The sequence below is a fragment of the Mixophyes fleayi genome, chromosome 6, assembly GCF_038048845.1.
Source record: "Mixophyes fleayi isolate aMixFle1 chromosome 6, aMixFle1.hap1, whole genome shotgun sequence".
NCBI lineage: Eukaryota > Metazoa > Chordata > Amphibia > Anura > Limnodynastidae > Mixophyes > Mixophyes fleayi.
In genome coordinates, this window is record NC_134407.1 from 206,560,541 (window position 1) to 206,577,995 (window position 17,455).

Below are 17,455 nucleotides of genomic sequence, written 5' to 3' on the forward strand. Positions count from 1 at the left end.
TAATAATAATAATAATAATAATAATAATCATCTCACAGATGACACCAGAAAGCCAACGTTGTGAGATCCCGACACCTTCACTGAGGGAGGATTCATAGATGAGATAGTGGCAAGTTTGAAGTATGCAGATTCAATGTCTACCCATAGCCGGACCCCAGAGAGAACGTGCATTTGCACATGTTGGGTCAAGTGTGACGCAAGATATTAGTTTTTCATAACTGGGACATTTAAGAAACCCCTCCGCCTGTTAATTGGCATTACCACTTTTTACTATAATCTCATAGTGATCTGATCACTTCCACACCATGAGCCCATTGTGTAGTGGTCACTTTTGCATCCGCTTCGTCTTTCTCACGTTCAAACCATTTTCAAATTCCGAGGCTCAAAACATCTCCTGCATCAGTTCTTGCCTTACTAAGAAAACTGGTAAAATACTATGTCATGCCCTCACTAAGCCATGCCCTTATTACCTTTATTAATTGGACATCCCATAATTAAGTTAGCGCCACTGCAATCAAATTTTAAAAGCAGCTATTATTAATCGCTTCACTAATTCTCTGCCACCTACGAAGCCCTCTATAACGTGACATATGCCTCTCTTTCTTCTCACTTGTCTCCTTCTACTCTTGGTTCTCTGCCGTTCATGATCATCATTTATTTATATAGCGCCAACATATTCCGTAGCGCTTTATTATCCTGTATCAGCTGATAACTCCTCGAAACTGAAAACTCCTAGCTACTTTCTGGAGTGTTCTCCCCTGCTCAGAGGCCCTAACCTTCCTCCCCTTTCCTGAACGCATTGTCAACACTACCCTTCTAAACACTTACACCTCCAACACTACCACAGAGCCTTGTTTCTGAGACCAGTAACAAACGACTTGTATGACCCAGACACTCAGAATCCTACATCCCTATACGTTAATACAGATCGCTGCTCCGTTGCTAAAACACATGAACTTGTCACTTTTGCATCAATAAACAAATTCAGTCTTAGAAAGCTTTAGTGTCACTGACCTCGATTCCATCTGTCTCAGGTTATATTCCTCTACTATAACCAATGTTTGCTGGTTCTAGCTCTGCGCTGTGTAGGTTTTGCAGAATATGTTGACGCATTACAAATAAAAGATAATAAAGTAATTTCCAAAGACATTTCCTGTCCGTGTACAATAACAGAAGTTTCTGCAAAATTCTCCTATAGATTTTATTAAAATGAACCCTGTTGGGAGCAGGATTTGCAATCCTCCACCTTCTTGGTGATATTTCAAAAGCTTTGCAGATGCCTGCAGGGCTGGGGTATCATTAAAGGGAGTGGTTCAGCCAAGAACAACAAATGGGCAGTGTGTAGAAAGAAAACAAACTTTCAGGTTAGTAACTTAAAAAATTTCAGATGCGGACAATCAAGGAAGAAATTACCTTCACCCCCCCCCCCTTTCGCTACTCCTGTTCTAGTGGGAGCCCCAGGCACTGCCGAGCGAGGACTAAGGGGGGCTGCGAAGGGTGAGAATCTCTTTTGCAAGAAGCAGTGCACAAATAACTTTCTATCTTTCAAACGGTCTAAATTAATAAGCTGCATTTAACAGACCCAGCTGTTGCCAAACCAAACAGCTCTGAGCTCATTCTCACACCAAGCAAAATGCCATCCTTCAGCGTAAAAGTGTTTAGTCGCCCAGTTTTTGTTTGACTTGGAAACGGCAGGTCAACAAAGCCGGGACTATATCATGGCCATTATTCAATAGCAAAATATTTCATTAAAAGTGTGGATATAAGGAGGGGGGGGGGAAAGAACGATGGTGCAGGAAGCCTCGGATGTTAGAAGACAACAGGACACATTGTACGAGGCAGGAAAACAGTGGCTCTCGAGCTAATCCTACCAACATCATATGCCAGACAATTACTTATTACAATGCAAATAGAATGGACAGATTTATTAATATAGTGCCACCATATTACACAGCAGTTTACAGAGAATACTGAATCGTTCACATCAGTCCCTGCCCCATTGGAGCTTACAGTCTAAATTCTCTAACACACACACACACACACACACACACACACACAATATAGGGTCCATTTTTGCCGGCTGCCAATTAACTTAAATGTTTTTGGACTCTGGGAGAAAATTGGAGCACCAAAAGGGAACCCCCCGCAAACATGTTTAAAAAAAACCAAACTCCCAGTCTAACTCCTATAGGTTCAATAACAGCGTGGCTCTGGGAGGGTGGGCAATTAATTGAGAGCCGACTGAACATCTCATGTAGACTCAATGACAGATTGCCAATATCACCGAGACATCCCTCTGGCAGGACACCTTCCAAAACTGGGGAGCATCGGTGGTGAGATGCGGCAATGAGCTCTGAAAGGCCTTCCCTGGAGCACTGTGGTCATCTTGCGCCACTGAGTACAAACTAAGAGGCTTTGAGTACAACAGTCATTACCCTAGACATTTGGGAAATATCTGTATTGTACTAATTACCCTAGACCACCAGGGCGATTTACTACCAGAGCTATATACCTCTCTACCCTCCTTCACTGACTTCACCTCTCCTCTCCCATACTGCTCCCGGCTTTCCAATCCTTATACCGCCAAAGCCATAAACATTCATATCCTTCCTCTTTTCTACACTACACTGAGCAATAGAGTGACCTGAGCTATAATCGCACCAGAGGTACACAAGCCCCCCCACAGCACATACCCCTCAACCTTTATCCCCCTTTCCCTTTTACTTCTACTCTCACCTACTGGTTTACAAGCACAGACTCAAAAACTCAAAGAACCACAAGTTAAACGGGTACCAACTATAAGGACAATTGGTGCATCACTTCTTTTAAAAAGTTACTCTCACCCACACCCTGTACACACCAAACCCAGATGGTGCGCTACACACAGAACCCTACGGTGCGCCACGGAACTCTCCGCTCAGCTAATAGACACGGAACTCCAGACCATTACCGCTGGCAGCGTTGCCACGACAACACAACAGCAGCAGGCTGTCCCAAACCCTCGTTTATAAGTTCCTAACAATTTCATTCCTACGACAGGGTAGGAACTGAATCCGACGCCATTCTAATGACTGGAATTATGCACTGAATCTGACGCCACTTGCTTGAGTTGCTATTTCTCCCCATAACGCAAGACCGTCTAATGAAAGAACACAGCCTCCCCTCCATAAACACAGCCCAAACTGTGGAATCAGACTCAATTTAATGAAAATTCACTGAAAGCCAGGCAGACACAGTTCAAGTTATCCCCTGTAGAGTAAGTCAGGGGCCACATTCCAAATGAATAATGCGTCCAAGTGATTTGTGTCCAAAAAAACGGATGTCATCTAGAGATTTGCTTATAACTCGGCTCATTATGCGGGTTGTGTTTCACAGCAGAAGGAGGAGGCCAAATACATATAACTAGGTCTATTTTGGGAAGCATGGCTTGCACCTGCCAGATACATACATTTTGCTAGCCAGGGGGTGATCACATATAAATGTAAAAGGTATATATGTACTAAAAACGCAGGGAATATAGAACAGCTTGTCAGCATTGCAACTAATATAATAATAATAATAATAATAATAATAATAATAATAATAATAATAATAATAATATTAATTATCTGGATATTATTTAATGAGCACCAACATTCGTAACAGTGAAGATCTCCAATTGCATGCAAGTCCCTGCAGACTCATATGCATCTTACACAGACTACTTCTTACACTTTGAGAGGCGGAACTGGGGAGAGAAGGGGCGAACTAGCGTAGACCAAGTGCAGTACAGTTGCCTTCGTGTACCTGCTACCTACGTAGCTGCCACAGCTTGCTGAAGTGCGCTAGTCAAATGCGGTTATCTTAATTAACTCTTTATTAGTCTACATCATAGTTGCCAACTCTCCCCGAATGTCAGGGAGACTCCCTGAAATAGGGGTGATCTCTCTCATTCCCTGAAGAGTCTGGCATTCTCCCGGATGCTGAGCCAGTACAAGACGTGATTGGCTTCGCCATCTGTGGCATGATGACACAGTTCAGAAATTGTGTCCTATGTCCATGTATTGATGCCTATGGAGGTGGCCATTTTCATGGAGACCAAAATTTTAATCAAAGACTGACAGGTAAGACAACATGACTTCAGTAATGGAGACAGAAATGTAAAAGACACTTCAGTCTCTAGAGATTCATTAGCTGCTTTTCTTTAACGCATAGTTGCCTACTTTCCCGGAATGTCCGGGAGACTACCGCATTTCTGGGAGACCTCCGGGAGAGCAGAGCAACCTCCCGGTTTTCTCCCCCGCAATAGATAAGATGAGGTGGGGCTTAATGATGCAAATATTGTGTCATCTTAGACCTCAAAATAATGTAATTCCTCAATACACACCCCCGCACACCCACCTCCCCCGGGATCTCCCTGAAGCCAACGAGGAAAAGTTGGCAAGTATGGTCTACATCCACCTACATAACGCCCAAGTGCACTGACTTAAAAGCTTTGTTTTCTTAAATATTACTTAAGCCCGTGAAGTGGTGGCCTCCAGTGTGTATAGGCAACACCTCACTTATAACTTTTAATACTTACACTGAAATCTTCCAATTTTCACAAAGACAGATTCTGTCAGGGTAAGTAGGACATGGACTGGCCATCAGCTTTTGCCCAATGGTGTGGATACTGTTTGGCTGCACAAAACATTTTTACTGGCCCAGAGCAATCCTCTGCCAGAAGCCCCCCTATTGTTTACTAATACTTTCAAACGACTCCCAAGACACCACATGTGCAACGTACTCCTGGTGGACACAGGGGCAGGACAACTGAATATGATTAAAATCCACTTTAAAATGTACATTATGGGGAAAATAAGAATACGAAGAATGAAAGTAAAATAAATCACACCCTGACTTCTCTTGCATTTCTGTTAAAATGCAAAGTTTAGTTAAGTATTTCTCCTTCCACTGCAAAAACCGAAAGCCACACCGAACTGTTAGACAGTGTTTACAATGGTTCAGACTTCGGTCAAAAAGCTCAAACAATAAAGCAATGCACATCACAAATTGCATGCTATAACATACAGGTGTCCTGAATTCAAAATTGCAGTCTGTACTGGACATTTCAGTTAAATAGAAAAGTAGCCATCTACACAAGCTTTGTCTTCACTGTCCCAGAATGACGTAAGATTGCCAAGCAACACTCTGTTAATAAAGTCTGCTTTCTCTAAAAAAGAAGTCAGGATAAGCCAGCATGTCGGACTAGAATTACTCCATTTATTTTATTTACTTCATTAACACAAAGGCTTTGACTTATATCTGTATATATCATGGATTTACTTGGTCATGTACACCTCACTGTAAACGCTGAGCCCTGCTATGACAGAAGTGATCAATGCCAAGGAGGATGACATATGATTGGTTGTGAGATGTTCTCTCCAGCAGTCAATGCCATCCCCTCTTTCCTTTTCTGACAGAAATCTGGTGCAGAACGATGTAAAAAAAAACAAAAAAACAGGGTTTTGCAAAACATAAGTGTAACTGCAATTACTAAATTTTGAACAATAAGTACATTGCAAGCAACAAGAACTGCTAGTGAGATTTACGGGCAGTTGTCAACTCAGCAAATAGAACAATACACGATACAACATCGGCAGCTATTTATAAAGCACCACTGATTCCGCAGCGCTGTACAGAGAACTTGCTCACATCAGTCCCTGCCCCATTGGAGCTTACAGTCTAAATTCCCTAATATACACACACAGACCAATATGAACAGACAACAGCAGCATTCTATAACAAGCTCTCCCCATAATAGTTATAATATATTACATAATACATATCATTTTTGTGTGTGTCTGTGTGGAAGAGAATATATAGAGAAATCTCTACTGGGGCAGGGACAGGTGTGAAAGATTAAATATTCTCTGTAAAGCGCTACTTAATATGTAGGCGCTATATAAATAACGGATATTAAATAATAAATACAAAGGCTACTTAAATTTTTTAAAAAAAGATAAAAGATGACATTTCACAGGGACAGACATAGCAGATGGGAGATCTGACCTCACTAAAACATATTGTGGCATAACAATGACATTGAGTAAGGTTTGTTTCTGTTGGGTTATAGCAGCAGAATTTAGGCTGTGAATTACTACAAACATTTTGCAAGCTTTAACAAATATGTTATGGCAAAGGCTCAGAGCCGGATTTAGACATCATGGGGCCCTAGGCAAGATACTGGTTTGGGGCCCCCTCCCTGAAAAAATCCATAGCACTATAGTTTTTTAGCATAGCATATACTCCTATTCAGGGGCTGGCTGGCAGACTTTAGCCCGGGGGGGCAAGCATATAGCACTGTCCCATAAGTAGTGGCCCATTTTTAAAGGGTGGTCTCATCGCCGGCCCTGGAAGGGCCCTCTGGGGACCGCTGGGCCCTAGGCAATTGCCTAGGTTGCCTAGTGGTAAATCCGGCCCTGCAAAGGCTGTTATACCAAGGATATGGCTGCACGGTGGCTTAGTGGTTAGCACTGCTGCCTCACATCTCAGAGGTCACGAGTTCGATTCCCAACCATGGCCTTATCTGTGAGGAGTTTGTATGTTCTCCACATGTTTGAGTGGGTTTCCTCTGGGTGCTCCGGTTTCCTCCCACACTCCAGCGCTGCAGAATTAGTGGAGTTATATCAAATAAACTATGATTATGATATTACTGTAAGACTACGTCGAGTAATATCTGGCTGAATTTTTCACATATGCCAAGTCAAAGGGTGGAATTGATTAAATGAGGGCAGAAAAAAATAAAATCTGAAAAGCAGTACTATACTGGTACACAACTCTCTTTCCCCCACATTACACCTGACAAGATTTCGATGCTATTTAAAGCGCACCAGTCACCTGTACATCGTGCAGGCAGCCATTTTGTGGGTTGTACCTCATACTTCAGTGACCAGTTCTTAGTATATTATAAGTCTGAACACTAGCTCAGCATCTGCCGGAGTTCATAGGACCGATCCAACAGGAAAGGCTGGGAATAGGAATGAATGGCTCACTTAGCAGGAACACAAATAGTAGAAGCCTGTGCCTGTCAGACTGATAGATGGTAATCAGAGGATAAATCATTCGCACAGACTGAGCAGCAGAAATAACACACACACACACACTAACACACACACACACTATCTGTCCGGTCCTTCAGGTTGATGGATACTCCCACACTTACAGTTGCCCCCTCACCAGGGCTGGTCCCGATTCCGCACTTGACCCTCGTCAAGCCCCGGGCACAGAGAAAAGGCTTCTGTTGAACACTGGAAGCTGTGGACATACAGGAGAGCTGTGTGTACACAGCCTCGCGGGCTGCCGTGTGGGATTAAATTGTCACTTCTAGAGAGATGCTGAGGAATTTGACAACTTCCCTCTGAAACTATGTCCTTTAACTGAGGGATTTCCCACGGGGTAAAGGGGACGGGGGATAACACAGCACCCAAACATCAGACTGTCGAAGGACATTTATAATGGTCCTTACTTACACTTCGTTATGCTTGGTGGACATTCAATGGATGGAAAACATGCATTTTCTCAGTCACTTCTGTGCCTGTTATATCATATATAAAGTCTCTCTCTAACACATAGTGCTAAGCAGGTGTGCTTCTTGTTTTAATTCCCTGTGGTTATTACTGTTTTTCATAAAAAATATAAGCTCATTAAATTAACAGTCCAGAAACTATTATACTACATAAACAATTGAATCAGCCTTTAAGAACTTCACACAAAACTTTAGGTCTAACAGTACAAGGTGGCGATTACTATATTAATATTTAACAGTGCGTCTCTACCAGCAACAGCACCTTTTCCATTTACACCACTTTTCAGAAACATCCCTTATTTTGTCCAAACTCCTGAAACAACTAATTCATTTGACTGTTTCATTAAACAGGTTTCCCACCTTCAGTTGACTACCCAATTGTAAAGCGCTACGGAATATGTTGGCGCTATATAAATGATGATGATGATGATGTTGTACCCTCCACTAACTTTTACTTATTTCTTTCTGCCTTGATTCTGTGCTCTATAGCCACGTATTTCTATCATTGGGCAGAGCTGATTACTTCTGTTGCCATGGGAGACGACACAGCCGTGCTGCGTGGAATACAACGGTATCCAGAGAGCAGCATTGTGACGTATCCCGGGTAACAGGGATAAACAACTCTGCCCGATGATAGAAGAACAAAGAAAAAGAACAGAATCAGGTTGCAGAAAAAAAGTCATTTATTTAGTAAAAGTTACATGAGGGTGTTCCCAAACTACTGAAATAAACCAATACGAAGGTGAAACCCCTTTTTAACTCACATGTATTGATTTACAAACAGGGGGGCGTAAATGTACTCACCGAATCCAAAAAACACAAGTAACCTCCCGAGCTCTGCCTGATGGCTTGGTTCTTCGCGTAGCCAACTAAAATGAGATAAGAAAATAAATAAAACGTTGATGTCTAATCAGAAACAGACGTCAGAATAGATGCCGAAGAAGATCAACAATCGTCCTATCACATTAGTCCATTATCTCCCAACAATCCAGTCACATTCAGGTGTCATTACAATTACAAGCATATAACTCATTCATCAGCAATGTGAAGAGAATGATAGCGGTTGTAGTATTATCATCATTACAGTGGGGAATTACGCATAAAAATTAACTGAAGAACAAGCAAAATATAAATACTGGAAAAACAAAGTCGAATAAAGAACATACAAAAAGCAAATACATTAACACACGTCTTGAACAGACAAGATGACAGAAGGAAAGAGAGTTCTGCTACGGAGAGCTTACAATCTAAAAGCACAGGATCATCATCACCTATTTATATATTGCCAATAATTCCGCAGCGCTGTACAGAGAACTCACTCACATCAGTCCCTGCCCCATTGGAGCTTACAGTCTAAATTCCGTAACATATACACAGACACAGACATACAGACCGAGAGAGACAAAGGGCAATTTGATAGCAGCCAATTAACGAACCAGTATGTTTTTGGAATGTGGAAGGAAACTGGAGCACCAGGAGAACATACAAACTCCACACAGATAAGACCATGGTCAGAAATCGAACTCATGACACCAGTGCTGTGAGGCAGAAGTGCTAGCCACTAAGCCACTGTGCTGCGCTTTAAATTTTCTTCTCCAGTTTACAGTGGCTAAAAGGAAAGCAGTGTGGCACAATGGTTAACATTGCTACCTGACAGTTCTGGGGGCATGGGTTCAATTCCAACCAAGGCCTTAGCTCAACGTGGGTTTCCTCCGGTTGCTCTGGTTTCCTCCCACACTCCAAAAGACATACAGGCAAGGTAATTGGAATTAGATATGTGTTAGGGGAATTTAGATTGTAAGCGCCTATGGGGCAGGGACTTACGTGAGTGACTAAATTGCTGTGTAATATAATTGGTGCTATAAAAGTAATTAATGAACTTCAATATGAACAGCTTGGAGCAGAGAGAGGTGTGGGTTTGGGGGAAGAATGACTTTATTGAAAGGTTAATGGATAGGTGGAATAGCCTTCTAACAGGTGATAGAGGTAAACACTGCAGGGGAATTCAAACATGCTGGAGATAAAAAGCTATAGATTAAATGGGTCTTTAGGAGTAAAAATAGGCAGACTATGGCCAAATGCTTCTTATTGGACATCAAATTATATTTCTGTATATTCCAAGTCTCAACATGCAATGCCTTACCGGGCATGCTGAGACTGTTAGTTCTACAATAGCCAAGCAGTCATAGGTTGTCCACCTTATTATTAAGTTGGGTACACACTACAGTAATTTCATGCAATTATTGTGCAGATCACACAATAAACAACTGTTTGGTCAGATATTGCAAGAGGGAGTGTTCGCTCCCACGATCATGTTCGTACCAAAGCACATCGTATCGTTTGATTTGGTTTCATAAACTTCCTAAAAATCAGGATCAACCGTGTCAGGCAAATGTGAAAGAGTGTACGTACTCACAACTGGCAGTATAAACAGATCTCTGTAGAGTGTACAGAGTCACGGTCTTTCAGCCGATGGTTATGAGAGATGAACATAATAGATCTGAAGGTAAATCATGTAGGTGTGCACACACAAATCTGTACACTCATCTGGACTTTCAGTCGCTTGTAAAATTGTTACAGAAATCTCAAGTAAAATTGCATAGGTGTGTACCCAGCTTAAGAATATCAGCGATTATTACAGCACCGCTGTTGGCTATCATCATCATTTATTTATATAGCGCCAGCAGATTCTGTAGCGCTTTACAATTGGGAACAAACAGTAATAAAGCAATACTGGGTAGTACATACAGACAGAGGTAAGAAGGGCCCTGCTCGCAAGCTTACAATCTATGGGACAACGGTTTGATACACAAAGGTAAGTGCTACATTATATTGAATATTTTTCCAGCTACAATGCAAAGGTTACAAAGTATTCAGTGGGCTGTGTGATCAGTCACAGGTTGGTCAGAGGGTTGTTGTCTTGTGTTCGCTGTGTAGAGGGTGGTAATAGGGTAACCTAGGGAGATTAAGAGGGTGGTAGAGGAATATTATAAGTAGAGATGCTCACTGACCCTCGTGAACTGGTTTTGGTTTTGGATCTGGATTAGCTTCATTTTTTTGTTTTGTATTTTTTAGAAAAAATCCTAAAATGTTAAAATCACATAAATTTTTATCTTTTTTTGTTCCTACATTATTATTAACCTCAATAACACTAATTTCAAGTAATTTGCAGTCAATTTAGACCACCTCACAGGTCACAATATTATTTTCATACACTTTCCGACAAATACTGCAGCGACCTGGCTGGATGGTAAGCGACAGAGCAATGACTCAAACACACGGCAGTTCCTAGCACATCTAGGACACATTGGCACACAGCAGTGGCAGAAAAGATATACGAGGGTCCGCTCTCCCTCCCACCCTCCGTGATGTTGGATCTTTAAAAGGTATTAAAAACTCGCGAGATCCGACGACGTCACAATGACGTTTTGCCTCGTTTTCAATTCCGAGGGCACGTGACAGAAGTAGTACCGGCTGCGAGTACCGAGAGCCGGCTCGGTACTCTGATCCCCTAAGATTTGGTGTGTTCGGTTCTCGAGAAACCGAGCCTGAGCATCTCCAATTATAAGCTTGTCCGAAGAGGTGGGTTTTCAGAGAACCCCTGAAGGTTTGAAGACTAGAGGAGTCTTGTGATGCGAGGGAGTGAATTCCACAAAGTAGGTGCAGCCCGAAAAAAAGTCCAGTAACTGAGAATGGGAGGATGTGATGAGTGGAAGAGAGACGCAGATCTTGTGCAGAACGGAGGTGTTGAGTTGGAAGATAATTTGAGACAAGTGAGGAAATGTATGTTGTGCAATTTTGCTAATGGCCTTGTATATTTGTAGAAGAACTTTATTCTGGATTCTTTGAAAAACAGGCAACCAATGAAGAGACTGACTGTGTACAAATGAGATAAGTCAAGTGTACTGTAATATATATATATATATATATATATATATATATATATATATATATATATTTATATTTGCACATTATGAAAAAACAGCAGGGATAGTGGCAGATTCATATTACAATCAATCAGCTGCAGTTATTGAAGCACCAGACTAGTTAATAAATGTGTGGGAAAAACAGTGAGCAGGATCTAAGGTTATTACAAGAGATAGGAAAGGGCAGCTGGGTGGAACAAGTTATCTGGCATATTACTTGTCAATATTTACCCAAGATAGAAACTATAATATAAACTATCCAGGCTAATAGTTAGGTTCTAATGAAATAACGCTGCAACAAGTGAACCGGGATACCGTTCCCAGGCAGAGTTATCAGTTCCAGCTACACTCATCTCTCACGAGTGGGTACCACATCTCCGCCCTTTGTGTGTGATTATTAGGCCTTATTTGTTCGGAAACTATACAGTGATGAAAAGAAGTGTTTGGACTGTATTCCAATCCATGGCAACCAAAGCAGATAATAAAAAAACAAAAACAAAACATTTTAACTAGCTCCTTTTTCCTGACAGTAAATGTTAAAGTGGACGTCAGAAGACACAACTGAGAAAGAAAAACAAGACTGAAACATACGACGGTGAAATACATCCGGATGAGTGTATGGTTCAGGGAATCGGAGCGAGTTAAACGTCCTGTGTTGACAGGGAGCTTGCATATGCTGGGGTCGCTCTCCTATCTCAGGATACAAATGCTCATTCGCTAATATACATTTGGATGTTTGCCACCTAGCCCTAAATTCCAGGGATAGTTTCAGTTTTTGAGATTTCTGCTGGTTTACGATGACCAACTGAGCACTGCTACTTGTGCCCCCTGCAATTCTTAGGGCTAGATTTACTAAGCTGCGGGTTTGAAAAAGTGGGGATGTTGCCTATAGCAACCAATCAGATTCTAGCTTTCATTTATTTAGTACCTTCTACAAAATGACAGATAGAATCTGATTGGTTGCCATAGGCAACATCCCCACTTTCGCAAACCCGCAGCTTAGTAAATCTAGCCCTTAGTCTCTAATCGCACGGTGCGGCTCTTATCCTGTAAGAATGCTGCGATTCTCGGTCTTCGATCTCGTTTGGCACGTAGGACCAACTGCGCTGCCGTTCTTTCCTTGCTTTGTATGGTGTGCAAAATTCTGATTCTGATCTAACTTGGTATGCGTGATCAAATGCACAGTGCTGGTTCTTCTATCACAATTTCAGAACTTCTTCGTATTTGTTCTTATACAAGTACTGCTCGGTACCACCTTTCTTTTTGCACGCTTGTTGCAAATCTCAATATTTGCTCCTCTTTGCATGTATGGACAACTTTACAGCACTTCTTGTCTTGTACTGCGTAGACTCTGCGCTCTTCTCTGGGCCTACACTTTAAATCGCTTTTGTAATCTTAATATACAAATCAATTTTAATACGGAATCTATTAAACAGCAAACGCAACTTGTAACAGCCAATATCTGAACAACAACACAGCATGTATTAGTTTGGTTGCACAGTTGGAATATTCAAGGGTTAAATGGGGCGCAACACAAGCCACAAGAATATTTCACTGTAATTACTTCTCATATGTTCCTGAAAAGGACTAATTAATCCATTGTATATTTATTTTTTTTCATTCTATATTTTAGGACTTGGCAGCAAACCTCCATCTCTGAGAAAGGCCAGGATTGATGACAACATCGCATCTGGATTCTATTACTTCTGGGGTAGGGTCCCTGAGATTTCAACAAATAGGAGGTTATTTTTAGACTGGTGGCCAGAAAAATCCACCTGAGGGCAAGTGCGTTCCCCGATCGGTGATGGGAAACAGGATGCCATGAGTCTTTATTTCACGGCGGATCACCGAGAGATAATGCAGTTTGATGGTTCACGATTATCCGTGAGGGGGGAAATGCTCACACAAAACCTATTTTCCCATGGACCGGTTCCATCCTGCATTTATCCACCCCCGTTTTCCTTCTGTCACAAAATAAAATAAATACGGTTTTGTAAGGATATTCAGCTACTTATTGCGGAAGATAAAAGGAAAGTTTTAATAAATATGTGCATTCTTCCGAACATTAAAGTAGAGGGGATCGCTTCAGAGGAAAAGGGGAATAGTTTAAACAAACAAAAGTAGATAGAACTGAGACAATGCACAATACAATGGGAAAAAGATTGTTAGCCCAAAAAAAGGTTTAATCTACGTACATAATGATTATGTGGCTGCAATATCCGCAGAGGATAATCTATGGCTGGTGACGAAGGCATTCATTTTAATAGTTTCCATATTTAAATCCCATATTTAAACTGCTTTGAAAAAGTCTCTTATAGAACCGAAACGCGTCACACACAAAGCCAACAGACAAAGACATTTGACGTACATATGTAATTAAAATACACACTCATCATTCACATTCAAAGTGGTCCTTGCGGATGAAGTTGTTTTCCCCTAAACCGATTCGATTTTTATATGCTTTGTTGATCTACATCTAATTATACCGGACAGATGTCATCAACTCACACACACAAATTCTTTACAATTCTGATAAACAATGAGATTGAATGATTGGATTGTAATGGTGCTTAGGCCGCAATGTGAAAAATCTCGCAAACTATTGAAAATCTTCAACAACATTCCAAATGCCCAGCTAGAGGAGTTACACAGCACAGTAACCCACCGGTTGCGTTTCGCAAGGTACAAGCTTGTTGGTAATTAGGTTTCCAGAAAATGTAGGGCACACAATTAATGAGCAAATTTATTTAAAATTAGATATAGATTTAGGTAAACCGTTCATCAAAATTGCATTTATGTTTAAACACGTGAATGAATATACAAATTGCTAATCTCTTTGGCTTTTGCTTCCATAGTTCCACTGGCTTTTCAATTTACATTGTGCTCTACAACAGTAAGTCACCAATTATTTCTACTATCGTTCTTTATTTATAAAGCATCAACATATTACACAACAGTCTACATTGGCATCATCATCACACACAGACTAGGGTCAATTTGTTAGCAGCCAATTAACCTACCAGCATGTTTTTGGAGTGTGGGAGCATCATGATCCAAACAAGGAATATACAATAACATGTAACAGAAGGTAAATAGGGCTGAACACCAGCCAAATATTTAAAGACCACCTCCAAAATGTTTTATTCTTTAATAAACCCCACTCCTATAAAATAGCACAACTATGGGGGGGCCATTCGTCTAGGGGCACAAAAAAAATGCCCATGCCAGCACCTCCTATGATGAAGGCGTATTTTTCATAAACCATGGCTCCAGGAACAGGACCCCCATGGTTTTGTTACTTGAGGAAGATTCATTGTGGACATAACAATTTGGGACAATTAAGTGACAGATACCCTGCGCTGAGCATTTAAACAAAAGATATGGCAAAAACACAATAAGAGGGTACCGGAATTATTAAAAAAACATTTATTGAAAACACAACATATAATGGTTATTAATGGTGAGTTCACGCGGTCTCACCTTAATGTTTAAAGCGATATATACGTCTGTTAGCACAACGTCAATAAAGGCAGTTTGAAAACCTTATTCCACAGATTGTTCAAAGAAATGATTTGTCTCAATATAGAACATTATCCAGAAAAACTGCTGTAATATCTTGTGATGCCAACATCAGATCCAAGGTAATCAGAACTAGCACTGTCAGACCTCCAAACGATCTACACTTGGCAAATAAATGTTACTCACAGTAATTTAATTGGGTGGACACTTGTACAAAGCAGTTTCCCAGATAAGTGATATTTTTAACACCAATAGTGTAGAAACGAAGGGAATCTTTCTAGCGAGTCTGCGCTACTCCTTAGGAGAACCAGGTAAGATAAACCCGTTGCCAGAGTGCAGGTGGAATAATTCTACTCCTCGCCTAAGGTACGCTGACGCATTTTGTCTCTTTACCAGACTTTTTCAAATAGTCTCATATAGAGATGGAATCACTTTAAAAAAAGTCTTGTTTACAGGCGAAACGCATCAGCACCATGGCTGATATAAGTATTGCACTTGCAATACGGCAACGGGTTTACCTTACCTGAATCTCCAGAGGAGGCCACCTCAATACTAGTAAGGGAGCCACAGGTTGACATCCTTACCCGTGGTTGTCTATCTTTATAGCATCTAGAGTGCAGTCTACAGGCACTCAATTATAGAGAATCAGGAAGGATGCTGCACCCATATAAAACCACGCGGTTAGCGCAAACCATGTATTACTATGTACTATAGAACACTGAAATTAAGTACAACTACCTATTCTTTTGCCTTCTCCCCAAATCTATAGAGGCCTTTCCACCCTACCTTTATCCTCATCTCCTGCTATAAATAGGTCACTGACTGTAGGGTAATATTGCCATTGGGAAAGGGAAGGTCAATAATAGGCAAAAAGGCATAATATAAGGCTTCAAAAAGATGATATTTATATAGGTTTGTTTTGCTATCAACTAAACCATAAATATTAATGTCAATATTCATATTCTCTGTAAATCACATTGTCTTTCCTCCCCCCAGGCTCCCCTCCCACCACGACCTCTCTATCACCGTCAACAGCACCACCATCTCTTCTGTCACCCAACTTCGCTGCCTGGGCGTTACCTTCGACTCCTCTCTCTCTTTTGCACCCCACATTCAATCCTTTGCCCAAGCCTGTCGCTTCCAGCTTCGCAATGTTGCCCGCATCCAGCCCTTCCTCTCTCAGGATGCCACCAAAATCATCATCCACGCACTCATTATCTCCCGCCTCGATTATTGCAACCTCCTCCTCTCTGGCCTCCCCCTCTGCCACCTTGCCCCCCTCCGCTCTATTCTCAATGCAGCTGCAAGACTCATCTTCCTCTCACCGCTCCTCCTCCGCATCCCCCCTCTGCCTTGCCCTTCACTGGCTCCCCATCCCCTACAGAATCCTTTTCAAACTCCTGACCACCACGTTCAAGGCTCTTTCCCAGTCCACTCCCCCCTATATCTCTAACCTCCTCTTCATTCATACTCCTGCCCGCTCCCTGCGCTCGGCCAATGACCGTCGCCTCTCCTCCACCCTGGTCACCTCTTCCCACTCCAGAATCCAGGACTTCTCCCGTGCAGCCCCCTTCACTGGAACAACCTCCCTCGCTCCATCCGTCTCTCTCCCAATCTAAGCTCCTTCAAACGAGCACTTAAAACTCACCTCTTCCTTAAAGCCTACCATCCTTCCACCTAACCCATATTCCCCTCTCTCCTCCCAGCCCCTTCTCCCTCCCATATGCATCAACTGACTCCCTTTGTGCCTGAGTCTTGTTTACCCTCCCTTAGGATGTAAGCTCACTTGAGCAGGGCCCTCTTCCCTCCTGTATCCATCCATACCTGTTCTTCTGCTCCGTCCTTACTGCATTAGCCTGCCTGGAGCCTCTGAAGTTTGGTATTTATTGTTTATTGTTCAGTAATGTCTTACCCTGTATAGTCTACTGTTTTGTACAGTGTACGGCGCTGCGGAACCCTTGTGGCGTCAAACAAACAAAGGATAATAATAATAATAAAAATATGTAAATTCTATATAAAGAAAGGTCAATAACCAAATAAAAAATGTGTAACCCCACCCAAAACTGAAAACTTAAGTTTGGGTGACATGAAATAAATGACAAAGTTTCAATTACGATGCTTGGCAGACCTTCTATGTGCCCAACAGTCTGGGAGGAAGGTCGTCTTTCCTGCCCAGGCAGGTCTTGTTCAGGTTTGCAAATGAAAAGTTGAAAGGGAGGGGCTTTGACAACCCTGAACAGTACCCACAGGAGCAGGAGGCTCGCCAAATTAAACTTATTTATTTGTTATAGTTGTAAATGAATTAGCCTTTACATCACAGTACAGGGCAACCTTAATGTATAATGGACAAGGTCCGTCCCATGTTACAAAATTTAAACATCAGTCTATAAAAGAGGTGTCGGCCTATAGCAGGGGTAGGCAACCTGCGGCTCTCCAGGTGTTGTGAAACTACAAGTCCCAGCAT

At 41.8% G+C, this 17,455-nt stretch overlaps 1 protein-coding gene across 8 annotated transcripts in view; it reads right to left on the bottom strand.

Moving 5' to 3' along the window:
• Nucleotides 1-17,455, bottom strand: part of QTGAL (queuosine-tRNA galactosyltransferase) — a 349,188-nt gene that overhangs the window by 215,732 nt on the left and 116,001 nt on the right. For 7 of the 8 annotated variants that reach the window (XM_075178189.1, XM_075178186.1, XM_075178188.1 and 4 more), the window contains exon 5: nt 8,351-8,415. In XM_075178189.1, coding sequence (XP_075034290.1) covers nt 8,351-8,415 — 65 coding nt within the window. Of the gene's footprint in view, nt 1-7,183; nt 7,309-8,350; nt 8,416-17,455 lie in introns of those variants that run through there. The other variant, XM_075178192.1, reaches the window with a different exon arrangement.